General features: G+C 38.5%; 1 protein-coding gene across 11 annotated transcripts in view; it reads right to left on the reverse strand.

Moving 5' to 3' along the window:
• LOC131536098 (uncharacterized) overlaps window positions 1-24548 on the reverse strand; it is a 30279-nt gene that overhangs the window by 4083 nt on the left and 1648 nt on the right. For 6 of the 11 annotated variants that reach the window (XM_058768822.1, XM_058768820.1, XM_058768815.1 and 3 more), the window contains 7 exons: window positions 13622-13733; window positions 13430-13493; window positions 11849-12002; window positions 11134-11227; window positions 10435-10575; window positions 9896-10044; window positions 2453-2595 (listed from right to left, as the gene is read on the reverse strand). In XM_058768822.1, the coding sequence (XP_058624805.1) occupies window positions 2453-2595; window positions 9896-10044; window positions 10435-10575; window positions 11134-11218 (518 nt within the window). In that variant the 5' untranslated portion in view covers window positions 11219-11227; window positions 11849-12002; window positions 13430-13493; window positions 13622-13733. Of the gene's footprint in view, window positions 1-2452; window positions 2596-9895; window positions 10045-10434; window positions 10576-11133; window positions 11228-11848; window positions 12003-13429; window positions 13494-13621; window positions 14766-24548 lie in introns of those variants that run through there. The other 5 variants (XM_058768813.1, XM_058768817.1, XM_058768816.1 and 2 more) reach the window with 5 other exon arrangements.

Consider the following 24548-nt stretch of genomic DNA (forward strand, 5'->3'; position numbering starts at 1 on the left):
AGGCATGAAACTTCTGTGTCTATTTCAAACAGAATCCAATCATAATCTAATTAATTTAATTAATAAATCGATGGATGTAGCACGCACATGGCGACAGGGAGTTACTCCTCCCACTTCTGGTAGTTTTACTGAGATTTCTTATCCCGTGCGAATTGGCCATTAATATTACAGATGTCCTGTGGTAAATTAACATTACTCCATCTACCATTGTAAAACTAATCCAGTCCGAATAGGGCTAAATAGCTATTAGGACCACGCATCCTGCTGTTACAAATTTGCCGTACAAAGTTTTTTATCAGTCTAAAAATCAGTGAAAATCAAAAGTAGATATATTTTAAAGGGGTGGTTTACTGCTTTTTTTCTTTGCTTGATTGTGTTTATGGGGTGCAATATAACATGTCTTCGTGTTTCGTTTGTTAAAAAACGCCTTATTTTTCATATATTTCACCTTTATTGCTTTCTCCTATGTCATTTGAACGACCGGTTGACTTCCTGATTCTGTGAAACCACTCCCTCAGAAACAGGCAATGGGCTCAGATTGGTTAGTTGTGATCGGTGTGTTGTGATTGGCTAAACGGCGTACTGCACATTGTCTGGAAACTTCACGCCCATTACCTTCACGGCGACAGCTGCATGTGCTCCGATCAAATGTAAATAATGGTGTCAATATTGCCGTATCAGTTTGAGCCAGAATCAGACCCAGAAAGCGGTAATGAAGAGAGTCAAGCAGAACTTCCGCAAGCACGGCTCTTACAAAATGATTCTGAATGAAGTTTGCTGTTGTGATTACATATAATGTTTTGAAGTTTGTACACGTTTGACTTATACACACAAAATAGCATCGAACTAACTGGCTACTAAAGCCAGCGTTGGCATTACGTCCTTGATAAAACTAAAACATTACGTCTGAAATTATACATGCAAATACATTTAAAATTATGAATGAATGAATCCGGCATTGAACTCGTGTAGATTCTGGAAGCTGTCTTCCGTAAAATGCGCAGCACAGAGAGCTAAATTTACATTTACATTTACGCATTTAGCAGACGCTTTTATCCAAAGCGACTTACATTGCATTCAAGTTACAGTTTTTACATTTTATCAGCTCTTGCTTTCCCTGGGAATCGAACCCATTATCTTGGCGTTGCTAGTGCCATGCTCTACTATTTGAGCTACAGGAAAACCTAAATTAAGATTGTAATTGTCAGGAACATAATCAAACATAAATTTTAACCATTGTTGACGAACTACAGCGTCCGTAGGAAGCCGAACACAGAAGACCTGACAGCTGGGTGAAAATAACACCGTTTCGACGGCATGGCTACAACTCTCCACTATAACTCTTCCTCTTCGACAGAGCCGCAGAACATGGCCTTGCCCCCTCTTTGGCATGTTCCGGAGGGAGGGGTTGATGCAAATTTATGGGTTTTTTACGTATGCAACCCGGGAAGTATCTCGTTGTAGTCCCATATGAGTCGTTTTTGTAGGCATTAAACTTCCTGATTTTTAAAAGACGATATCTCCGCTTACGTTGAACTTTCAGCGCAGCAACTTTGCAGATACTGTTCATGCACCAACAGCAACATTACACACTATTTAAAATGAAAAAAGTGAAATCGCAGTAAACCACCCCTTTAAAGACCAACAGTTTAACACTAAATATTGAGATAAAAGTATTATATATACATATATATATATATATATATAAGATAAAAGTATTTTCAGGTAAGTTCATATTTTTGTAGTAATGTTAAATTAAATGCAGTCATACACCGCTTCGGACCGCGCACCCCATGACGAACCCTGTTTTAGACTGATAACTTATTAACTGCATATTTTGTAACGATGATGAAGAATAAGCATCAATGTTTTATGTTAATGTGCTGTAAAGAAAACTAAATGCAGGTAACGATGCAGCTTCGTAATGTTCATTCGGTTTAAGAAAAGATGTCAAAAACAAATGTCTCTTTTAGCACTCTTGACATAATTTGTAACTAAAGGTTTATCACCCTGCAGTTCAATTTCGAAGTTGGCCTAGTTTTAGAGTTCGTTTTTAAAACATTTCCAATGAGGAGGAGAAGCCTAATCCTCATTTGCGCCTGTGTGTGAAGTGCGACGCTGAGGTGAAATAGCGGGGCAATTTTATAATAGCCCAATAATAATATGCCTCCTAATAATAATAATAATAATAATAATAATAGTTTTATACATTAATAGGAGAATGAGCCTAATATCGTCTTAACTATCGACAAAGACATCTGCTATCGTCGATATCTCTGACTATCGTCTATATCGGCACAACCCTACAGTACATGCATACAAAAAAACAGTCTTACATTTAAATGATACATTTTTGTCTCAGTCTTAATTATTAGGTGAATACAAAAACATTAAAAAATGTAAAAAAAAACAGATGACAATCAGTTATCTTTAATATGAAAATGTAACTTACCCTTGTAGCTGTCTCTCTGTCATGTGCCCCACCAGTATGTTGACAAGTGCTCTTCTCATCTCATTTGACAAAGTATTGGTGGCCTTGTACTCTTCACGGATTTCATCTCCTTTTGATTTTTCTTTTAAGGCAGCTAGCACCATCTAAGTTAAAACAACAAAAGAATAGTTTGCTCATATATCATTCTTAGACCTGTCACGATAAATACTTTTTGGTGCAACATATTGTCCCAGAAATCAATTGTGATAAATGATATTACTGACTTTTTTCATTAGTTAGTCTATATTAACATGATTATACAAATATTACACTAATTACACAAGCACAATGTGGAAGAAATGGTATCACAGACAAACACAGATAACACAATGTTCAGGTTTGACTGTAACAGTATTTTACATTATTATAAGATGAATGAAATAAACAGTGCCAGGGCTCCAGCCAAAAAAAAAAATCGAGTAAGGAGCCATTGGCTCCTATAAGAAAAAAAACTTAGGCGCCAAATTATTTTTTTTAGTTGCCACAGAATAAAAGTGTTTTATTGTATTATCATTATTATTATTTTCCTACATTTTAACATTTCAATCATACTGTCATGTGTTTATGTCTCATCTTTTCTTGACTTTAACAGCATTTTAATCCATCTTGTAGATGATCAGGTCGACCTGGGAATTAAGGTTCACTTAAAGTGGGTACTAAATGTCTTTTCCAACTTGAAATATACGGTCACAAAGAATTGTTCATTACACAGAATCTGTACCAATATCATGGACCATAAGCATCACTTGACCACTGAGTGTAGTTTGGGTTTCACACATGCAGTCTGTTTTTCTTCATTAGTAAAATACAATTTTATGAGAGGAGTTGAATCATGTACAGATTAAGTAAAAATACTAATATGCAATAGTGCATAAATATAGCAAAATGCTCCTTTATAGTTATTTTTCTAGCTGACTGATGAGCTTATGGACACTGAATGGTTATTCTGAGGTAAATGTCTTACGTTGCGAGTGATTACATGAGACATTTCAGTAAGTTTTACTGTAGGCTCTCTTATAAAATAGCCTACCTTCTGATATTAATTCAGGTTCATTTCGTACTATAGTAGTAAATAGAAAGAGATAATGGGTTCACTTGCTTTAAAGCGATCGCACCTGACGCATTAAAGAGCGCCAAAACCGTATTGTTTGAATTTCGTTATGAATTTGGCATCATTTTAAAGCTGATACTTTGTTTATTAAAAAGTAACAGAGCACAAAGCTTTTTGCAATTACTGGACGGCAAGTGCGCTACAAATAATATGAAGTTCATGCATTTGTAACATATAATGTCGGACACAGAGGTGAGTGATGGTACGTGAGCGTTTATTGAACAGGTAGATATTATGGAACAATGATCTTTTGACTTGAGGTGAGTAGTAGAGATCTGAGGTGAGCACCGATGAGATGTGAGAATGATAGTAATGATACTGATTTCCACAGACTTGCGGGGAGGACGAGACGAGGGAATCTTCTGGAGCACACGGATCTCAGAGACAGACGATCTAGGAGGAGAGGAGGACACAAGGAGCAGAGACAGGAGGTAAGGCACAAAGGGTAAGTATCTTTGGAATGGTGTCTACTCAGCGAGCTGGTCTTGGGAGTAGAGTCCACGTAGTGTTTACGAGATCGGACGGTGAGTGGGTCTGAGGCGTGCACTTAAATGCTGGAGTTGATGACTGTGGTGATGAGGTGCAGGTGAGCGTGATTAGAACTCGGGTGATGTGGATCGTTGTGATTGGTGGATTGGTTTTACAATCGCTATGACAATTTTTCCAATACTTCTATCAATTTTCCTAAACACAATTAGCACAACATCCGTCTGTGTAGGCTATACAATTAACACATTTATTGTTGCTTTGACACAAAATGCATACAGTTTACACAAATTTAAATTTGATTTAGCTTGTCTTTTACACACAAGCTAAATCAAGACCAAAACAATGTAATTTTACTGCCAAATTTTCAAATGCTTTCACGCTGTATATCAGAACAGATAACATCATGTTCTAAAACTAACTTACAGGCTAAAGTCAAAGTGAACAGCTGTTCATATTGTGAATTTAAACACAAATATGTCCCTTGTATTTTATTCCATTGCTAATGAGAAACAGGTGATTGAAGCTCTGCAAATATAGAAATTACAGCTGATTCCCATTTAGGAAACACACTTAGGTGTTGAGGTTCTTTCAGTCGTATGACCATATATGCAGTAAAAGAAGACCTCTTTGGGCCGATCTTGTGTGGAAAAGTGCACTCCTGCTTAAATGTGATAGTTTGAGCCCGGTCTCTTGAAAGTGCGTATAAATAGTATGCCAAATAAAAATGAAAACTCATGGTTTTGAAACTGAAAAATGGACTTTGGCATATATATGATACAAACGTGTTTGGCGTGCATATAAAACGCAGTTTTCACGTGCATATAATGCGCATCTACCCCACAACCCTAATCCTACCCATCAATACCACGAGTTTTCATTTTTATTTGGCGTACTATTTATATGCACTTTCATGAGATCGGGTTGGATATTTTAGAAGATCTGCACCAAAGACTGGTGCCAGAGAAAGGGGACAGGTTGGAGACCACTTGCCAATATATGTGATCACATGGAACAATGTGGCATTCCACCATTCCCAGTGCAGTCAGAGCCTGGTCTGACACCCATTCGAGAATGATGCCCCTTTCCTCAACCCCATTGAGAAGTTTTTCAGAGCCTGGAGATGGAAGGTTTTTGACCATCGACCACAGGGTCAAAAGTCCCTCCAGGATGCAATGGATGCTGAATGCCAAGACATCACAGCTGAACAATACCAGGAAGGATAAGGCATACCAAAAGATTATTCCCAAGAAGCCTTGCCAGAGACAAGATATCAGGTGTGATATCAGGTGTGATGTGGATGAGAACATGTGGCCAAATGCAGAAGGCCGGGCAGATTAGATTACATTTATTTATAATTCTTCTGTGGCTTTTTCTGTTTGTATATTTTGTACTTTCACATAATAAATGACAGAATATTGCATATCTTTTGTTTTCATGCATTCTTGTTTTCTTTCTTGTTTTTCTAATGTCCTGTTGCAAATAAAGCCTTTACTGCAGCAATTCTGTCTCAGTCTCTTTTTCAAGTCAAGTTGAGCTTTATTGTCATTCCGCTACATGCGGGGGCATACAGTGGAACGAAATGTCGTGCCTCACAGGACCACGGTGCTACATAAATACAGGCATACAACAATGGAGTAAGAAAATATAAACCTATACACAACTATCCTACTGATAGATTTTGACTATAAATATAAATATACTATCTATAAAAAAGTACCTATACAAACTAAAAAAATACAAACTATACAAACTATACGAATGCTTCAGATAAATACTGTACATGTGCAAGGAGAAACATTGAGTTCAAGCAGCTGGCTGGGGAACAGTGCAGGATGATTTGTAGTGCATGAGCATGTAAACATACATATATTACGGAGTTCTTTTTGTGGGATTTGTGTACACACAGCAGTGTGTGTGAAAAGTGACTAGTGCGCATAGAGGAGGAGAGTGTGTTACTACAGGTGGTTTGTACAGGCCCACTCACCTGTGTGTAGCACACTTCAGTGCACGTTACATGTTACAGGAGGTAGGGGTTTGTATGGGGGTTCAGAGAGGCGGGGTGATTTGAGTTCAGGGCTCTCACAGCCTGGGGAAAAAGCTGTTGAGCAGTCTGGCAGAGCGGGCTCTGATGCTCAGTACCGTCTTCCTGATGGTAGGAGCTGGAAGAGACTGTGGGAGGGTGTGTGGAGTCCTTCACGATACTATTGGCTTTGCTGGAGCATCGTGTGAGGAAAATATCCAGGATGGAGGGGAGAGGGGCACCGATGATCCTTGCAGCTGTGTTCACTGTCCGCTGGAGGGTCTTGCGGTCTGCTGCAGTACAGTTCCCGTACCAGACAGTGATGCAGCTGGTCAGCACACTCTCAATGGTGCCCCTGTAGAAAGTGGTGAGGATGGGTGGAGGTAGACTTGCTCTTTTCAGCCGGCGGAGGAAGTGTAGGCGCTGTTGTGCCTTCTTGGAGAGTGACATGGTGTTGGTGGACCAGGTGAGATCCTCTGTGATGTGCACCCCCAGTCGAGCTGTGGAGAGACTCTCTTCACAGTTGAGCTGTCGATGGTCAGTGGGGGGTGATCACCGGAGTTTCTCCTGAAGTCCATCACAACCTCCTTTGTCTTGCTCACATTGAGGGACAGGTTGTTAGTGCCACACCATTCAGCCAGCTGTGCCACTTCCTCTCTGTAGTGCGTTTCATCGTTGTTGCTGATGAGGCCTACCACTGTTGTGTCATCAGCGAACTTGATGATGTGGTTGGAGCTGGACTTGGCAGTGAAGTCGTGGGTCAGCAGCGTGAAGAGCAGCGGGCTGAGCACACAGCCTTGTGGGGCACCTGTGTTCAGTGTGGTAGTGCTCGAGGTGTTGTGGCCGACACGGACTGACTGAGGTCTTCGGTTAGAAAGTCCAGGATCCAATTGCAGAGGAATTGTTAAGGCCCAGCAGGTTGAGTTTATTTATGAGCTGTTGTGGGATTATTGTGTTGAATGCTGAGCTGAAGTCAATGAACAGCATTCTAACGTAGGAGTCTTTATTTTCTAGGTGGGTAAGAGCCAGGTGGAGGGTGGAGGAGATTGCATCGTCCGTGGGCGGTTCGGACGGTATGCAAACTGGAGCGGATCGAGTGTGTTGGGAGGCTGGTTTGATGTTGTGCATGACTAACCTCTCAAAGCACTTCATTATGATTGGAGTCAGTGCTATGGGACGGTAGTCATTTAGACAGGACACAGGTGATTTCTTTGGTACCGGTATGATTGTTGTGGATTTGAGACATGTGGGGACGACTGCCTGGCTCAGCGAGGTGTTGAAGATATCTGTTAGGACATCTGTCAGCTGTGCAGCACAGTCTTTCAGTACACGGCCAGGTATGTTGTCGGGACCCGCAGCCTTGCGTGGGTTGATCCTAGATAGGGACATCCTTACGTCGGCTGGAGACAGACAGAGCGCCTGGTCGTTGGGAGGTGTGGGCAGTTTTTGTGCAGGTGTGACATTCTGCATTTCAAACCCTGAGTAAAAGTGGTTGAGTGTATCTGGGAGGGATGTGTCATCATCACAGGGCTATGGCGGGGGCTTGTAGTCTGTGATGGTCTGAATAGCTTGCCACAGGCTCCGTGTGTCACTGCTGTCTGTGAAGTGATTGTTGATTTTTTGAGCATATGACCGTTTTGCATTTTTGATTCTGCGGGACAGATTGGCTCTTGCTGTTTTGAGGGCTGCTTTATCTCCTGATCTGAATGCTTCATCTCTGGTCTTTAGCAGCCCACGAACCTCTGCTGTCATCCATGGCTTCTGGTTGGCGCGTGTGGTGATGGTCTTGGTGACTGTCACATCATCAGTGCACTTTTGGATGTAAGCAGTCACTGTTTCAGTGTACTCCTGCAGGTCTGTGTGGTTGTTGTAGGTGGCCGCCTCTTTGAACATGTTCCAGTCTGTGTCCTGGAAGCAGTCCTGCAGTGCTGAGGTGGCATTGTTTGGCCATACCTTGATCTGTTTGTGAACCGGTTTGGCCAGTTTCAGAAGTCGTTTGTATGCTGGGATTAGCATAACAGAGATGTGGTCCGAGTACCCGAGGTGGGGGCGGGGTTCAGCTTTGTATGCGCTCTTAACTGTTGTGTAAACAAAGTCCAGTGTGTTATTTCCCCTTGTTGCAAAGTTCACATGTTGGTAGAACTTTGGCAAAACTGTCTTTAGGTTTGCGTGGTTGAAGTCACCGGCTATAATGAAAAAGCCGTCGGGGTTATTTGTTTGTTGTTCGCTGATGGCGCTGTACAGCTCGCGAAGCGCGTCCTTTGCGTTTGCGCACGGTGGGATGTATACCGCGACAATAACAATGGCCGTGAACTCCCGCGGCAGATAGAACGGTCGACACTTCACAAACATAAACTCCACCAGCGATGAACAGTGTTTTGTCACTACCCCAGCATTGTTACACCATTCTTTGTTGACGTACACACACAAGCCACCGCCGCGAGTCTTACCAGACAGTGATGAATCTCTGTCCGCGCGGTAGCTGTATGGCGGAGTCCAGGATGTTGTCGTTCAGCCATGTTTCAGTGAAAACAAACACACAACAATCCCTTGTCTCATGCTGTGTAGATCGACTGAGTTGAATTAAGTCCAGTTTGTTTTCCAGAGAGCGAACGTTTGAGAGCATGAGTGTTGGAAGAGCCGGTCTTGTGGGGTTTTCCCTCAGCCTAGCTCGTATACCTCCGCGCTTACCGCGCAACCGTCCTCTCTCACACCGCTTGCGACTCCGCCTTGTGCGGGTAGCGACAGTAGGCGAGGCCGCGGTCTCGAGGTTTTCTCCCATAAACCGTTCATTCTATAAAGCTACTCTGAGATGGGTCAATTCAAATTTTGTATTGAATTTCTGCAGCAATACATACATACAAGACAAAATACATGCATTCACTAAACCCAAAAAGAAAAACAATCTGTAGTGTAAAACACAATCTATGATCAATGCAATATACTGTATTACTGTAAGGTCAGACCTGACACCTAAAATAATGCAGTTTCTGTAATTCCATTTGAGGTTAGTGTTTTTATGATATTGTGCTATGATCGACTAAATGTTCCTGTTGGAAGAGAACATGTGTTAGAGTTCTGGAATAATAATTTGATTTTGAGACATATTTGCAGTGTTTAGGTAGATGTAGTGTATTGTATTAGTATATTATTATATTTTGAAAATTGAGTTTAGTTTGCAGTGTGTGATTTTGAACATGAAATTAACTGTTTTGGAAAAAGCTTCACTCGCAAATTAATATTTTTTTAGTTTTAGTCACAGTCTGGAGCCAGATATGTTTTTCTGGTAGCCAAGACGTGTTTTTCACTTGCTCTCTATGCGGCTGTGTGCGTGCAACAAAAAACGTTTGCAAGTTCTGAAATCTTCTTGCACTTCAGTGCTCGCTTGAATATTTGAATACTGAATAGTGAACAGACAAGACGATGTAAAAACACATCCAAATGATACAGTTTTGCTCTGATGGTTATACTTTGCAAATAATCAGCGAATCACTAAAGAGTAAATGAGATGTTGGAGACTGTGCCATTGGACAATCATTTTTATGTAAACACAATGGGCAATCTATCATGTCATCAAAAGTTATTGAGGTCATGTTTATACATCACGTGACAAGTCAATACAGAAATCATCGTGACAGGCCTAGTCATTCAAAAACCAATACAACTTTAATACTCAAAGTTTGATTAGAGTGTAAGTAACTTGAATTATTGAATTAACTTGAATCTGTTTTTCATCAAATTGTTTAATTGTAACGTAATTAAAAACATGAGAAACTCATGTCACCTCCTTTGCTGATCTTTGCTCCTCCGCTGCTCCAACTCTGTCATCTTGCTGTGATGTTTTGAGCCTTTTGGAACGTCTTTCAGAGGGCACATCTTGTTCACTAAATGAATGACTTGTCAGTGTATCTGTGCAAGAGCTGGCTGCTTCCTCTGCCAAAAACAAACAAACAAACAAAAAAAAAACAATACAATAATTGTGACCAATATTTGTCACTGCACTAGTATTGTAACAGTTATGGACTTTTGTTTGTGTTTTCATTCCCCATGTGTGACCTAGTTTCTGCCATCATCTAATTATCAGTTAATCACCTTCATTGTGTTCACCTGTCTGCCACTCGTTATCTCGACTATATTAGTTGCTGTCCTTTTGAGTTCCAGTTGATCGGTTGTTATTGTTTGTTGATGTGGACTTTACCCTGTGTGTGTGATCCCTCTCATCTCCAGTTATATTAAATCTCTTATTCCCTTTTGAACCTTCGTCTTCGCTCGTATTTTGTGTGCACCGCACAGACCCCTGTGACAAGTATGGATCTAAAGTACCTTCACTATGATCTTTTATGATTTGTGTTGATTTTGGGTTTGCTTCTAGCAACTCTTCCAAAATGTCTTGATCAATTTCAATGTGGGACTCATCATACATCCTCAAGTCTGCTCCAGTCTGTAAATCAAATCTGCTTCGCACTGTAGACCAAAAAAATGCAGCCGTTACAACAAAACTAAATAATATACCTAAAAATATGGGTTACAAAACATCAATATTGATTGATATATCAATCGATTAACCGTATGATGCATCAATGTACAAACAAAAAAATTATTAACGTCGATTTCACAGAAGTGTCTGTCTTGGATATTTTTGGATGTGTGTAAAGCGCACATAATGTGCGAGTGACTTTTGCAGCTTGTTATGGTTAAATGATTACTTTGCATACAAAGGAATCAATAAGAAACTATTAAACTTTTTTTTTTCTCAATCTCCTTATGGTACATGTGAAAATGTGAAATAGAAATTTTGTGAAATTGATGTGAAATTTTCACAATTGCAATGTTTGTGTTATATACTTTGGTTGATGAGTTAATAAAGCTGTATAAAATAGACATATAGTATTGTAATATTGATCTATATACCACTGAACCACATCAAATCACTGCAATTAAGGTGTCAGCAAATATCATAAATGCTGGCCAAGAGAATACTTTCAAATGCCCATACTTTGAAATAAGAACAAGGACACTTACCTACATTTATGAAATCTGTATAAGTGAATCCATTCTGCAACTTTATGAATTTCTTGGAGTCTTTGAACTGCACTTTCACAAACATGGCGTTAACCTAAAAGAAAAAAGGGTCCTAAAACATCTGTGCAGAGAGTCACTTTAAGGTTTATAATAACTTAGTACAGCAGTTTTCAAAGTGAAGTCTGTGCACTATTATCCCTCCCCACACTCACTTGTAATTAAAAACGGGTCCTTGTAAAATGTTCTCCCCTGTCAGGTTATCCCTGGCTCCACAAAGTTTGAAATCCCCTGGCTTAGTACATTATTTACACTGGGCACTTTTTAGGACTGGGTGACAGTGATATTTTAATTATGAGAACTGTTTTAGCTGGTTAAGTAAAGAAACACTGGCCTCACGCTCTGCATGGCGAGTCAAAGAAAATGGCGTCTTCGAGAAATTTCAGGCTGTAAAATAGTTATGGGAAGTTCGGATCATTTTACTGACTCGGACCTTTGAGTCTCGTTCAGCAAAATGAACGAATCTTTTTTCGAGTCATTTCACTCATTTCGATCTTTTTAGAAAAATATAATTAAAATGTTACGTGTTGCTTCCCTAACACATCTACTACTTATGCAAACGTTGATCACACTACAAACAATACAATACTAATGCTATAAGAAACAGAAAAGATTAATTCATTGTTTACCTGGGTCTTCTATTATTAGCTCACCTCACCTCTTATCTGACAAGTCTTCGGGTTTGAGTCGTTCGTTCATCATCATCTTACAGCCATATCACCCTGCAGCCCAAGACTGGTTGCCCACTGAAGCTAAGCAGGGTTGAGCCTGGTCAGTACCTGGATGGGAGACCTCCTGGGAAAACGAGGTTGCTGTCGGAAGAGGTGTTAGTGAGGCCAGCATGGGGTGCTCACCCTGCAGTCTGTGTGGGTCCTAACGCCCCAGTATAGTGACGGGGACACTATATTGTAAAAAGCACCGTCTTTCGGATGAGACATTAAACTGAGGTCCTGACTCTCTGTGGTCATTAAAAATCCCATGACACTCATCGTAAATAGTAGGGGTGTAACCCCGGTGTCCTGGCCAAATTCCCTCCACTGGCCCTTATCAATCATGGCTTCCCAATAATCCCCATCCACTTGATTGGCTCTATCTCTCTCTCCTCTCCACCTGTAGCTGGTGTGTGGTGAGCGCACTGGCGTCATTGTCCAGTGGATGCTGCACACTGGTGGTGGTTGAGGAGAGACCCCCCCCACATAATTGTAAAGCACTTTGGGTGTATTGCAATACACAATAAAGCGCTATATAAATGCCTCATTCATTCATCACATGACAGCCTCATAAGCTAAACCTATGCAGTCAGAGCCGGAAAGAGAATTGATTAGTTCATCTCTCGAGTCTTTCAAGTCGTTCGTTCTTTGGTCACGTGACGTGACAGCATTGGACAGATAAATTAGTTAATTTACATGCTTCCTTACAAACGGGTGCATAGTTGTTATTATTATTATTATTTACTCTTACAGTTACGTGATGCGTTTCTGGTCTCAAATTGTAGCTTTTTAATTACAGTTTATAAATGTGAATTTCTGTCATGATGGTTATTTTCCATAACACTGAATGTGGTAACAAAGGTAATAAACTAAAGAGTTGGTTATTATTATTATTATTATTATTATTAATTATTTTTCCCTCAGACTGCATAGGTTTAGCTTATGAGGCTGTCACGTGATGAACGAACGACTCAAACCCGAAGACTCGGGAGGTGAACTAATCAATTCTCTTTCCGGCTCTCACTGCATAGGTTACACATACGGGGCTGTCAGGTGATGAAGGAACGACTCAAACCCGAAGACTCGAAACAGGTGAACTAATTCAGTACAGAACCTATAGGATGTTGCGCATGCGCGACTGAACGAATCACTCTCCGAGACGACTCGTTCTTCCCGAGTCACATTAAAGATTTGTTCAAAAAGAACGAATCGTTCAAGAATGACCCATCACTACTGTAAAAGCGTGTGCAGCACGTCCTGAACTCTACACAAACTTGACAGTTAACAGAATTTACACATTACAGTTACATACACGCAATATTCTAAACTGAATTTGCCCATAAAATAGCTGGTTAATTCGAACTAGTAACTAAAAGTGGTTGTTTCAGTCAGCCAGCTCAAGTAACGTTACGCAAGTCCATATAAATAAAATTAAACATTAAACACAATGTTAAACAACGATTTATCAAACTATTTATCAAAATATTTTGATTTATGGAACGTTTATCTTCATGAAATAAAGAACTTACCTTCTGCGTTTTTTCCCCAGTTTGTAACGTAACGTAGGCCGTCTTATATGCTCTGCAGCCTGAACTGGAGAAAATGATGTAACTGTTATGTGGGAAAAGTTAAAACTTTTGTGCCAGCACGTCAAGAAAATATTGCTTTTAAACAATGATATTATAAATTACATACTGCTAATACGATTAAAGAAAACTCACCGTCGACATTTCCAGCACTGGAGCACTGGCCTCGTCTGCGACGTGAGTCGAAGCAAATGGCATCTGTGAGAAAACTTTCAGTGCGCACAGCAAGCCCTCAACGCTACACGAACTTGACATTTAACAAAATGTACAAATAAATAAAAAAATCAATTACACTGACCTATTAAATACCTTTGTTAGTTGTTTCAATCAACCAGGTCAAGAATTATAATCCATATCAAATAAATTTGAACAGACTTTTATAAGTAACCCTAAACTCGATCGAAAACAATGATTTACATAACTTTATGAAATACATCACTTACTTTATGCACTTCTCCAATTATAAATGTATAATAATCGTTCTGTATGTTTCCAGTTAAAAAAACACATGCTTCTTCGCTCCTGGTGGCGATTCAAATAAAATGGCATCAGCAAGAAGAGTTTTTGCTGGTTGAAGCCGGCACCACGTAAATGTCCCGAATGTAAAATCGCACTACCACCAGTGTTAATGAGGACAGACTCTCAGTAGTTTCACCAGTCAGAGTATCCCTTTTACACCATCCGTGTTAATTCAACACCATAACATTAACACTTTACTCTAAAACACCATAACACCAGGATTTTAACTCTGGTGATTTTGCTGTGTATTATTAAGTAAAGATCATGTTCCATGAAGATATTTTGTAACTTTCCTACCGTAAATATATCAAAACTTAATTTTGGATTAGTAATATGCATTGCTAAGAACTTAATTTGGACATCTTTAAAGGCGGTTTTCTCTGTATTTTGATTTTTTTGCACCCTCAGACTCCAGATTTTCAAGTAGTTGCATCTCAGCTAAATATTGTCCGATCCTAACAAACCATACATCAATGGAAAGCATATTTATTCAGCTTTCAGATGATGTATAAGTATCAATTTCGAAAAATTGACACTTATGAATGGTTTTGTGGTCCAAGGTCACATATATGAGCATTCAGATCTTACAGAGCAACTTGCTTACATTAAAGTCAACTGACTGTTTATTGTAATGAGTGTTGATGCATAATATAAAAATACTTTCTGTGCAAATCGTTGCAATAATAACACTTCAGGGCAATTACTTCAATTTACACCTGGAACCTGGAAAGTTCCTTTGGCATCAGGGAAATCGTATGTGTCGTAGTCACACGTATGTGGAGAGAGTACCTCAAATGGAAGCAAGCACACAATAAATATTATTGTTAGTTTAAGACACATTTTACATGCTGCAGTGCACTATTAAAGCTAGCAAAAAGAGGGATGTTTTAGTACTAAAGGTATTTGTATCAGCGGAAGTCGTCATAGTTGGGTTAACTTGAAGAGCAGTGAATGGGAGAGTTCCACAAATATATATATTTTTTGCATTCCCATTTTTCTCAAATAGCAAACGAAAAACTCCACCATAGTGTTTTCACGACATTCAATAAAAGGGAAAAAAAAATTAGAGAGACTGATAGGCGGCTGCATATATGAAAAAAAAAAAAAAACACCTAACCCTAAAAAAATTCTAACAAAAGGTTTCTCAGCTGTTTTTTGTAGTATTAGGTGTCCTTAATAACATACTAAAAGTTTACCAAAGTTTGACCACTAGAAAGGTGTAATTTTCAAGATGGTGTCCAAGATGGGCAGGAAGCCCTTAAAATATCCTAACTCCTTCATTATTTGACCTAGCCAAGTAATCTTGGTGTCTAACCCCATGTTTTCTGGGTCTATGAATCCATTGGACTTGTCTAAATTGCACTGACATGATTACATACACTACAGGTGCATCTCAATGAATTAGAATGTCGTGGAAAAGTTCATTTATTTCAGTAATTCAACTCAAATTGTGAAACTTGTGTATTAAATAAATTCAATGCACACAGACTGAAGTAGTTGAAGTCTTTGGTTCTTTTAATTGTGATGATTTTGGCTCACATTTAACAAAAACCCACCAATTCACTATCTCAACAAATTAGAATATGGTGACATGCCAATCAGCTAATCAACTCAAAACACCTGCAAAGGTTTCCTGAGCCTTCAAAATGGTCTCTCAGTTTGGTTCACTAGGCTACACAATCATAGGGAAGACTATTGATCTGACAGTTGTCCAGAAGACAATCATTGACACCCTTCACAAGGAGAGTAAGCCACAAACATTCATTGCCAAAGAAGCTGGCTGTTCACAGAGTGCTGTATCCAAGCATGTTAACAGAAAGTTGAGTGGAAGGAAAAAGTGTGGAAGAAAAAGATGCACAACCAACCGAGAGAACCGCAGCCTTATGAGGATTATCAAGTAAAATCGATTCAAGAATTTGGGTGAACTTCACAAGGAATGGACTGAGGCTGGGTTCAAGGCATCAAGAGCCACCACACACAGACGTGTCGAGGAATTTGGCTACAGTTGTCGTATTCCTCTTGTTAAGCCAATCCTGAACCACAGACAACATCAGAGGCGTCTTACCTGGGCTAAGGAGAAGAAGAACTGGACTGTTGCCCAGTGGTCCAAAGTCCTCTTTTCAGATGAGAGCAAGTTTTGTATTTCATTTGGAAACCAAGGTCCTAGAGTCTGGAGGAAGGGTGGAGAAGCTCATAGCCCAAGTTGCTTGACGTCCAGTGTTAAGTTTCCACAGTCTGTGATGATTTGGGGTGCAACGTCATCTGCTGGCGTTGGTCCATTGTGTTTTTTGAAAACCAAAGTCACTGCACCTGTTTACCAAGAAATTTTGGAGCACTTCATGCTTCCTTCTGCTGACCAGCTTTTTAAAGATGCTGATTTCATTTTCCAGCAGGATTTGGCACCTGCCCACACTGCCAAAAGCACCAAAAGTTGGTTAAATGACCATGGTGTTGGTGTGCTTGATTGGCCAGCAAACTCACCAGACCTGAAGCCCATAGAGAATCTATGGGGTATTGTCAAGAGGAAAATGTGAAGCAAGAGACCAAAAATGCAGATGAGCTGAAGGCCACTGTCAAAGAAACCTGGGCTTCCATACCACCTCAGCAGTGCCACAAACTGATCACCTCCATGCCACGTCGAATTGAGACAGTAATTAAAGCAAAAGGAGCCCCAACCAAGTATTGAGTACATATCTTTCCAGAAGGCCAACAATTCACTAAAAATGTTTTTTTCATTGGTCTTTTATATATTTCTTATGAAGTATTCTAATTTGTTGAGAGTGAATTGGTGGGTTTTTGTTAAATGTGAGCCAAAATCATCACAATTAAAAGAACCAAAGACTTTAGCTACTTCAGTCTGTGTGCACTGAATTTATTTAATACACGAGTTTCACAATTTGAGTTGAATTACTGAAATAAATGAACTTTTCCACGACAATCTTATTTATTGAGATGCACCTGTATATTGAGTTTTTGGCTCAAGATCTGCATTTAAAGTCACACCAGAGGTGTTCAGCTTGGATTAGGACTTGGCTTTCTGCAGATCAGTCAAGGTCTTCCACACTGACTCAATCAATCATTTCTTTTTGAACCTTGCCTTATACACAGAGGCATTGTCATGTTAGAATAGAAAAGGGTCCTGTCCAAACTGTTGCTTTAAAATTAGAAGCACACAATTCCCTAGAATATCATTATATGCTTAAACATTAAGATTTGTACTCATGGAAATTACTAAAGTAGTCAAACCTGTTCATTAGAAGGGGGTGACCCAATACTTTTGGCAATATAGTGTACTTATGGAATACATGATTTTGTGAGATTACTGTAAGGTTTTATCATTGTTTGGGGTGAACCAGAGATGTAAACGATTTAGCCTATGTCATGTAACTCCTACTCAGTACGTGTTTTTGGACACATAGCCTTTTTTTGCTAAAACACAGACTTGACATTCAATGTAAAAGTTATTGCACCCAAAATTATCTTATAGTTGATAGACTTAGAGTTGTATAACTTTGATCATTAACAACTCTGAATTAGCCCAAACAGATGCCGGTGTGTGAACCCTCTAAAATGGTCACTCATTTCAATTTGAATAAGGTAATACATATGTAATGCATCCTACACAGATGAGGTACACTTTTTGAGTATAAAGGTGGCATTATACTAAACCCAACAAAACTAAATTCACAATTTTCAGCAATTCAGAAGATGGTGGAACAGAATACTGACATTTGATATTGCTTGCCTCATTGAAATTTTGAAATGTTGTTGGCAGCACAGTGTATACCATTTATAAAAATAAAAACACAAAAAAATAAAAGGGGTTAGCGGTACTGAACCTTCACGTGGCAGCCCTGTTTTGACTAATTTTACAGTACCACACAGTTCTAATTAATTTATTCTTTATTGTAATCAAAAGAATGGTTATGAACCACAGAAACCACCAACACTAGGCAAAGCGATATGAGAAAGGAGAAATATGCAATTACTTAAGGGAAATTGTACTTATTTTTTGCAAAAATATGCTTGTAACCAATTGCTTTAATATATATAACTATAATTAATTGTACTTGTAATCACTTATCTATCATGAAAATATGCTAATTAGACTATTACATGGCCAAAACATGTATCAGGCACCAGTATTCCTGGTCTAGGAGGAATACAAAGGAGTAATGGTCATTTTAAGGACCTGACGGCGCGATTTTGAAAATGGGGCCTTTCTTGGAATCAAACTTTGGTAAACTTTTAGTATGTTTTTAAGTATATCTGATACTACTGTAAACCACTGAGAAACCTTTTGTTAGAATTTTTGGGGTCAAGCCATGTTTGTAGCTGACTATGATAGCGGCAGCCAGAGGAGAGAACGATGTCAAATTTACTGTCCCTCCCATAGACGCTGCATTAGAAACACCCTCACATTAGCGTTAACTAGTTTTTTTGGGGTTTTTTTTGTAATTTGATGCAAAGGTAATATAATACAAAGAACAGTGTTATAAATATACATCTTTTAAAAAATACAAACATGAAAAACTTCCAAGGATTTACGATGCTGATGATCGATAAACGCGCAGTCAGCCAAGAAAAGGGTTTACTGACAATGTCTCCCCCTCATTGCTTTAAATGAACAGTCGCAACAGAAGTTCATTCTTTTTTAGGTAACACGCAAATCGTAACGATTGGAGGCTTTTTGCACATGGCGCGTTTTCCATTCCATTGTTTTTACATCTTTTTTTTTTTCAACTCTCCCTCTGCCTCTCTATCACTTAACGTTAGCTGTTGTAATTACATCAGCAGATTCGGCACATTCGCGATAAAAAGCGGCGCTTTTCCAACTTCAGTAACATGTTATGGTATTACAGCTATGAAAATACAACATTACAATACTACATCCTCAGACATGAACCGAAACTGAAATTAATTGTGAATTTTATTAACATTAACGTAAATCCTCCTTCCATTTTCACCTCAAACATTTTGGAGAAACTGTGCCTCCCCTGACGAGCCGCCACTGCTAGCACTAACATTACTTTACCCACCGCCAAAACAAACTGCTCTAGAACAAATAATTAAAAAGATTAAAAATACCCGTCCAAAAAGATTTATCTGTCATGTTTAACCACATTAGAAGCCGGCAGATTCCTTCGGAAGCCCTGAACCGCATGGTGTGAAAAAAAAAAAAGGAGAAAACTTCTGGTGAGGAAAAAAAAGAAGAAAACTTAACTCGTTATTTTGAGATATTAAGTCGTTATTTCGAGATATTAAGTCGTTATTTCGACTTATTAGATCGTTATTTCGAGATATTAAGTCGTTATTTCGACATAAGTCTCATTATGTTAAGGTTTGTATTACTTATATCAGCCACTAGAGGGCAGAATAAGACAGGGAATCAATTTAAGAACGCATTGTAGTTACGATGAGCTTAGTCTTAAGCACTTTTACAAGTTGGTGCTCCAAAATCTCAGAGGTTTATAATGGGAATTTACATTCATGCCAGGCTAACTTTAATTGTAGTTAGTTTCATCTAGCACATAAATGCTACCTTAAAAGTTTGTCATAAATACCCAGGCGTTTACTGGATATTCTAATTCATACTTTTCAAATAGGCTACGTGATCTAATAGTCAATTAACTTACTGTATGTAGCAATTACATAGCTATATAGTTTTGTGCTAATTGCGTATTGCTCTTTCAGACAGCTTTTTATCTGTTAGATTTGGTTTATTTGGCAGCAGTGCCACTTCCAGTGGCAAACCCAGATGCCACATACAGACTTCCTTTGGCATCTGCCAGAGTTTGTGACAGCTGCCATGGTCTTTCTCAGAGTTTGTCGTCGTTTCTGCTGTTTGCTCGGTAACCCGTTCACAGTGGCGTGCGGTGGTGTTTTAAGATGTTGAGGCAAAGTTCCCAAAATCATTATTATTATTATTATTATACAGGCTATTAGCTACCAGAGTTCGTGCTATGTCACGCCGTTTCTGTTGTAAACTACTGTTTTGTTTTGTTTTGTTTTTTTGTTAAATAAAGGATTTGATGATGCATAATATCGCCTACTAGCAAGCAAATGTGACCAGAATATGAACCCAATAAGCTAAATTGCATTTTCCAATACAGGAGTGCCCAGCTGCCCATATAAGCGCTAACTTTACTTACGAACTGAACAGAGCAGTTATCAGCACAATATGACTGAAATGCATGAGCGTCGCGCGAATCACCCTATGGCTTTCACAGTGCACTCGAGAAGTGTGATAAGATTTGCGCGAGCCATTCCTATGGCGAAGTTGATGGTCAAATATGTGATCTATTTGAATTATTTATAGAAACAGCCACTTTAAAATGCTATGGAGAAAGTCAAACTGCATAGGCTTAGCCTATTTATTAGCTATGTAAAATTTAGTCTAACATTAGCTAATAAAATATAGCCTATAGCTAATATTAAATCTGTTAAGGGAATAGATATTTCCCTATAGATTTATATTACAACTGTGGTATGTTGTAGCTATTTGTTCTGTGCAGGCGGTTGTTTCTTCATAACAAATATTGATTAATTTAACACACACACACACACACACACAAAGAGGACAATACAGTAAAATTATATATATATATATATATATATATATATATATATATGCCATGGTCAGTCTGAATACTGGATTCTGATTGGCTGGCAGGTGTTGATTAAATTAGTTTAACTGCACAGGTAGTTCCAGGTCAGTTTAATCACGTTCTATATTAATGCGCTTCCTATAAACATTGGTAAACATAGTAACATACAGTTACAGTTGAATACAGAGCCGTTCTGGTTGAATAGTAATACAGACGAAAGTAATCATCAATTTTATCGTTCCGGTCGCAGCGCAAATATTATTAACATCTTTAATATGTGAATGCTGGCAAATGACCATGGCATAAACGGGATAATCAACGGCTAGCTGTGCATTAAACGATTTAGCTCAAAGATCTATTAAACATCAAACTCAAAACACCTTAAAAGATCTATTAGCCTAAATACAGTTAAATATTAAACAAATATTCCTTGCAAAATTCGTAAGAACTTAGCCCGGCCCTTTTGGCCTTGTCCAACAGTTTCTCAGAATTACCGGCCCGAGTCCGACCGAGCCCGTGTCTTTTCTCCCTCTATCTTCCCCATTACTCAGCGGCAGCCATTAAACATCTCAATTTTGTCTTCAATAGCAAAGTGGTTGTATTTCTTTTCGTTTCTTTATAAAGTTAATTTAGAAATATGTTTGGGACATTTTTTGTTTGTTAAATTCAAGTTTGTGTTTGGGCTGGAAATGGGGGGACGGAGTCCGGGGAGTGAATTTCGAGGGGGTCGGCGTTTTATTTCCAACTGGATAGGTTTATTTGGAAATAAAGTGATCTCTATATTTTATCCATTCAAAAGACTACAAAAGCAATCCCAGTTCTGCAAATAAACCTTTCTCTCTTTTGTGATTGGCCTACCTGCAGACTGCAGCCAATAGTGTTGCTCCTCCAGTGTTGGGCTAGTTACTCAAAGAATGTAATATATTACTCATTACTAGTTAATCCTTTCAAAAGTAATATTGTTACTTTACTTATTACTTTCTGGCAACAGTAATTAGTTACACTACTAGTTACATGAATTTTTCTCCACGCCCCACAGCAGTAACTGTGTATCTTCCAGATAAAATTCTTCTACAATATTACTAACAACATATTTCTGCCTCATCATTTGACCAAAATCCACATTGGATCGCAGTCAGAAGTTATTACAAACACTCAATGATTGATAGTGGCATTCAAGTATAAGTGTTGTATTCATCTCATTAATTGTCACGTGTAGCTTGAAGTAATTTTTCCGTTACCCAAATGCGATTAAATTTCGTTATGTATTTTATCAAATCACATGAGTTTGTAAGAAACTGTTTAATTTTTCAAAAATATTTTAAATTATATTAATATTATGTACCACATGCTGATCAGAGAGATGTAATGCCAGAGTAAAGTAAAGCCACAACTTACACAACAGATCTTTTTTCCTGACAAAATCAATATAATACAATATTTATATCTGCTGAATGTAAGCTTTTCCATATTCCAAGCTTGCCTGCTGCACCGGGGACATCACACGCATGTGCGAGTCATGAAAATTATGAAAGTAAATCTAGGAATTATTTGATTGTTAGATTTTAAATCAGCGGGGTTGAGGCATCAAAAGTAACTAAGTAACGAAGCTGTTTTATGGAAAGTAACTGTAACATTATTACTGAAATCTTATTAGTAATTAGTTACACTGCTAGTTACTGCAAAAAATAATATTATTACAGTAACTAAATTACTAGTAACTAGTTACTGCCCAACACTGTGCTCCTCACAGCACAGATCATGAAAGCACTAAACAGACTGCAGGTGTTGTCATTCATTATAATAAACAAAGTGTAGAGACGATGTAAATAATAGATTTATTGCAGTGTAGAGAGCTTTATTAATTAAAATAGACAGTGTGTGAGATCGCGATGAACTAAGACGAGTGACAGCTTTTAATGATTATAACGGGAGTTTGCAAATGTGAAATTGAATTTATACTACAGTTTTATACATTTTTGCATTTAATGAAAAGTTAATATTAAGTGACTTAAATTTTAGGAACACTAGGCCTATTTCGTCAACAAAAATAGTTCCAAACAAATCACAGCTGAGCCGCCGCTCATCTCCAAGCAAACACAGCTGTGTTTGGTTTATGAATGAATCTGCATTTTGGAACAAATCTATTGAGTAAATGATTCAATGACCTATTCGTACAGACAGTCACTTGCTTCGTTCCTAAATGATTTAACCGTTTGAACGAATCGATTGAATGAATGCTCAGTGACAAAGACAGTGACTTGCTATCACCTACTGCGTTTCCGTTTCAATTTTAAAGTATAAATTGAGTCATTTAAATCGTTTAATATTTCTATATTTAAAACTTTATATTTAAAACATTATTCTCATAACATTGTTATTATGAAATGCAATGCCACCTCTGAGTCTTGTCAAAAAAGTCTGTAAATATTCCTTAATGTCACATTTGTGCTCTTCTGTGCCGTGCAAAGATGAATTGTTAATGCTTAATGAATTGTTAAATATAGTAACTTCTTCCTGATTGTATCTTATTATTTTAATTGAATTTATTGTTTAATTAGCCATTCATTCACTCATTCAATTAAAACTTTCGATAAAAGTTTACAAATCAAAATCTTTGGCACAAAAGATGACATACATTTAATAAAGTTAGAGGCATTACAAAGGTTTAAAAAAATAAAATAAACTTGAAAGTATCAAATATTGCCTTATTGGAGCGCAGTGGCTGTAAAAGTAAGCGCACGACGAAGGAATACAAAGCAAAATTTAATAATCCACAGGAAAATCTACGACCACATAAGCACAAATAAGAGCAGACAACATAATGGGGAAGAACACAGGACTTACTAGAAAAGTAATCAGTGAGAACTGAAACAGGTGTGGAGTAATTAATCAAAAACCATGGAAACGAATGAGGAACAGAATCAGGAGACAGAAGAGGCTTTGTTTGAGAAGAGCAAAATCTGCGCAGAACCAATCACCGGTTAAAAAAGTGTCAGAGTTACGTCCGCCTTGCTCTGATGTCATGCTGACGTGTGCCAAAAAACTCTTGGCGAGGCAGCTGTGTCGGATTGAGCAGTCGCGCGCAGTAGCTCTCCACCGACTGAGCTGATCAAAAGCATGATGGGAAACGACTGACTGACGACACAGCTTAAAGGAACACTTAAAGGAACACTCCACTTTTTTTGGAAATAGGCTCATTCTCCAACTCCCCCAGCGTTAATAAGCTCATTCCGGCGTAATAATCAAGGAACTTTGCTGCAGTACCATGGCCGCAGCAGGTGCAGTGATATTACGCAGCGCCTGAAAGTAGTCCCCAGCCAGGTACCTAAGTTATAATATAGCTGGGGACTACTTTCAGGCGCTACCTAATATCATGCCATGGTACGGCAGCAAAGTTCCTTGATTATTACGCCGGAATGAGAGTATAGTTCCTAGCCAAATCGGCCTAGAAAATCGCAACTTTTCATTTTCTGCCGGTCTTAATACACGATATAACTACAGAAGAGTCAAGTTTTAAATAGGACAAATATCGAAACTCTTTGGTCATTTTTGAACGCGATGCTACTGGTCTAATCGGATTCAATGATCTATGCTAAGCTATGCTAAAAGTGCTATCGCCAGACCCAGAGATCAGCTGAATGGATTCCAAAACGGTAAAACTCAACTTATTAACTCTGGGGTAGTTGGAGAACGAGCCTATTTCCAAAAAAAGTGGAGTGTTCCTTTAATGCTCATTGGTTCAGACAACCGTGATGCTGTGTTCTCTGCTAAAATGTTTTATTTTAAAATCTGATTTCATGTGATTATGTATTTAAATTATGCATTAGGCCTAATATTCCCAAACACTATGACAGTGCGATCTCTGTTTGAGATATGATTGTTGTCATATTTCTATAAAAATCAAAATACATGTTTGTATTAAAGTAGAAATG

Source organism: Onychostoma macrolepis, chromosome 03, assembly GCF_012432095.1.
Source record: "Onychostoma macrolepis isolate SWU-2019 chromosome 03, ASM1243209v1, whole genome shotgun sequence".
NCBI classification, from domain to species: Eukaryota; Metazoa; Chordata; class Actinopteri; order Cypriniformes; family Cyprinidae; genus Onychostoma; species Onychostoma macrolepis.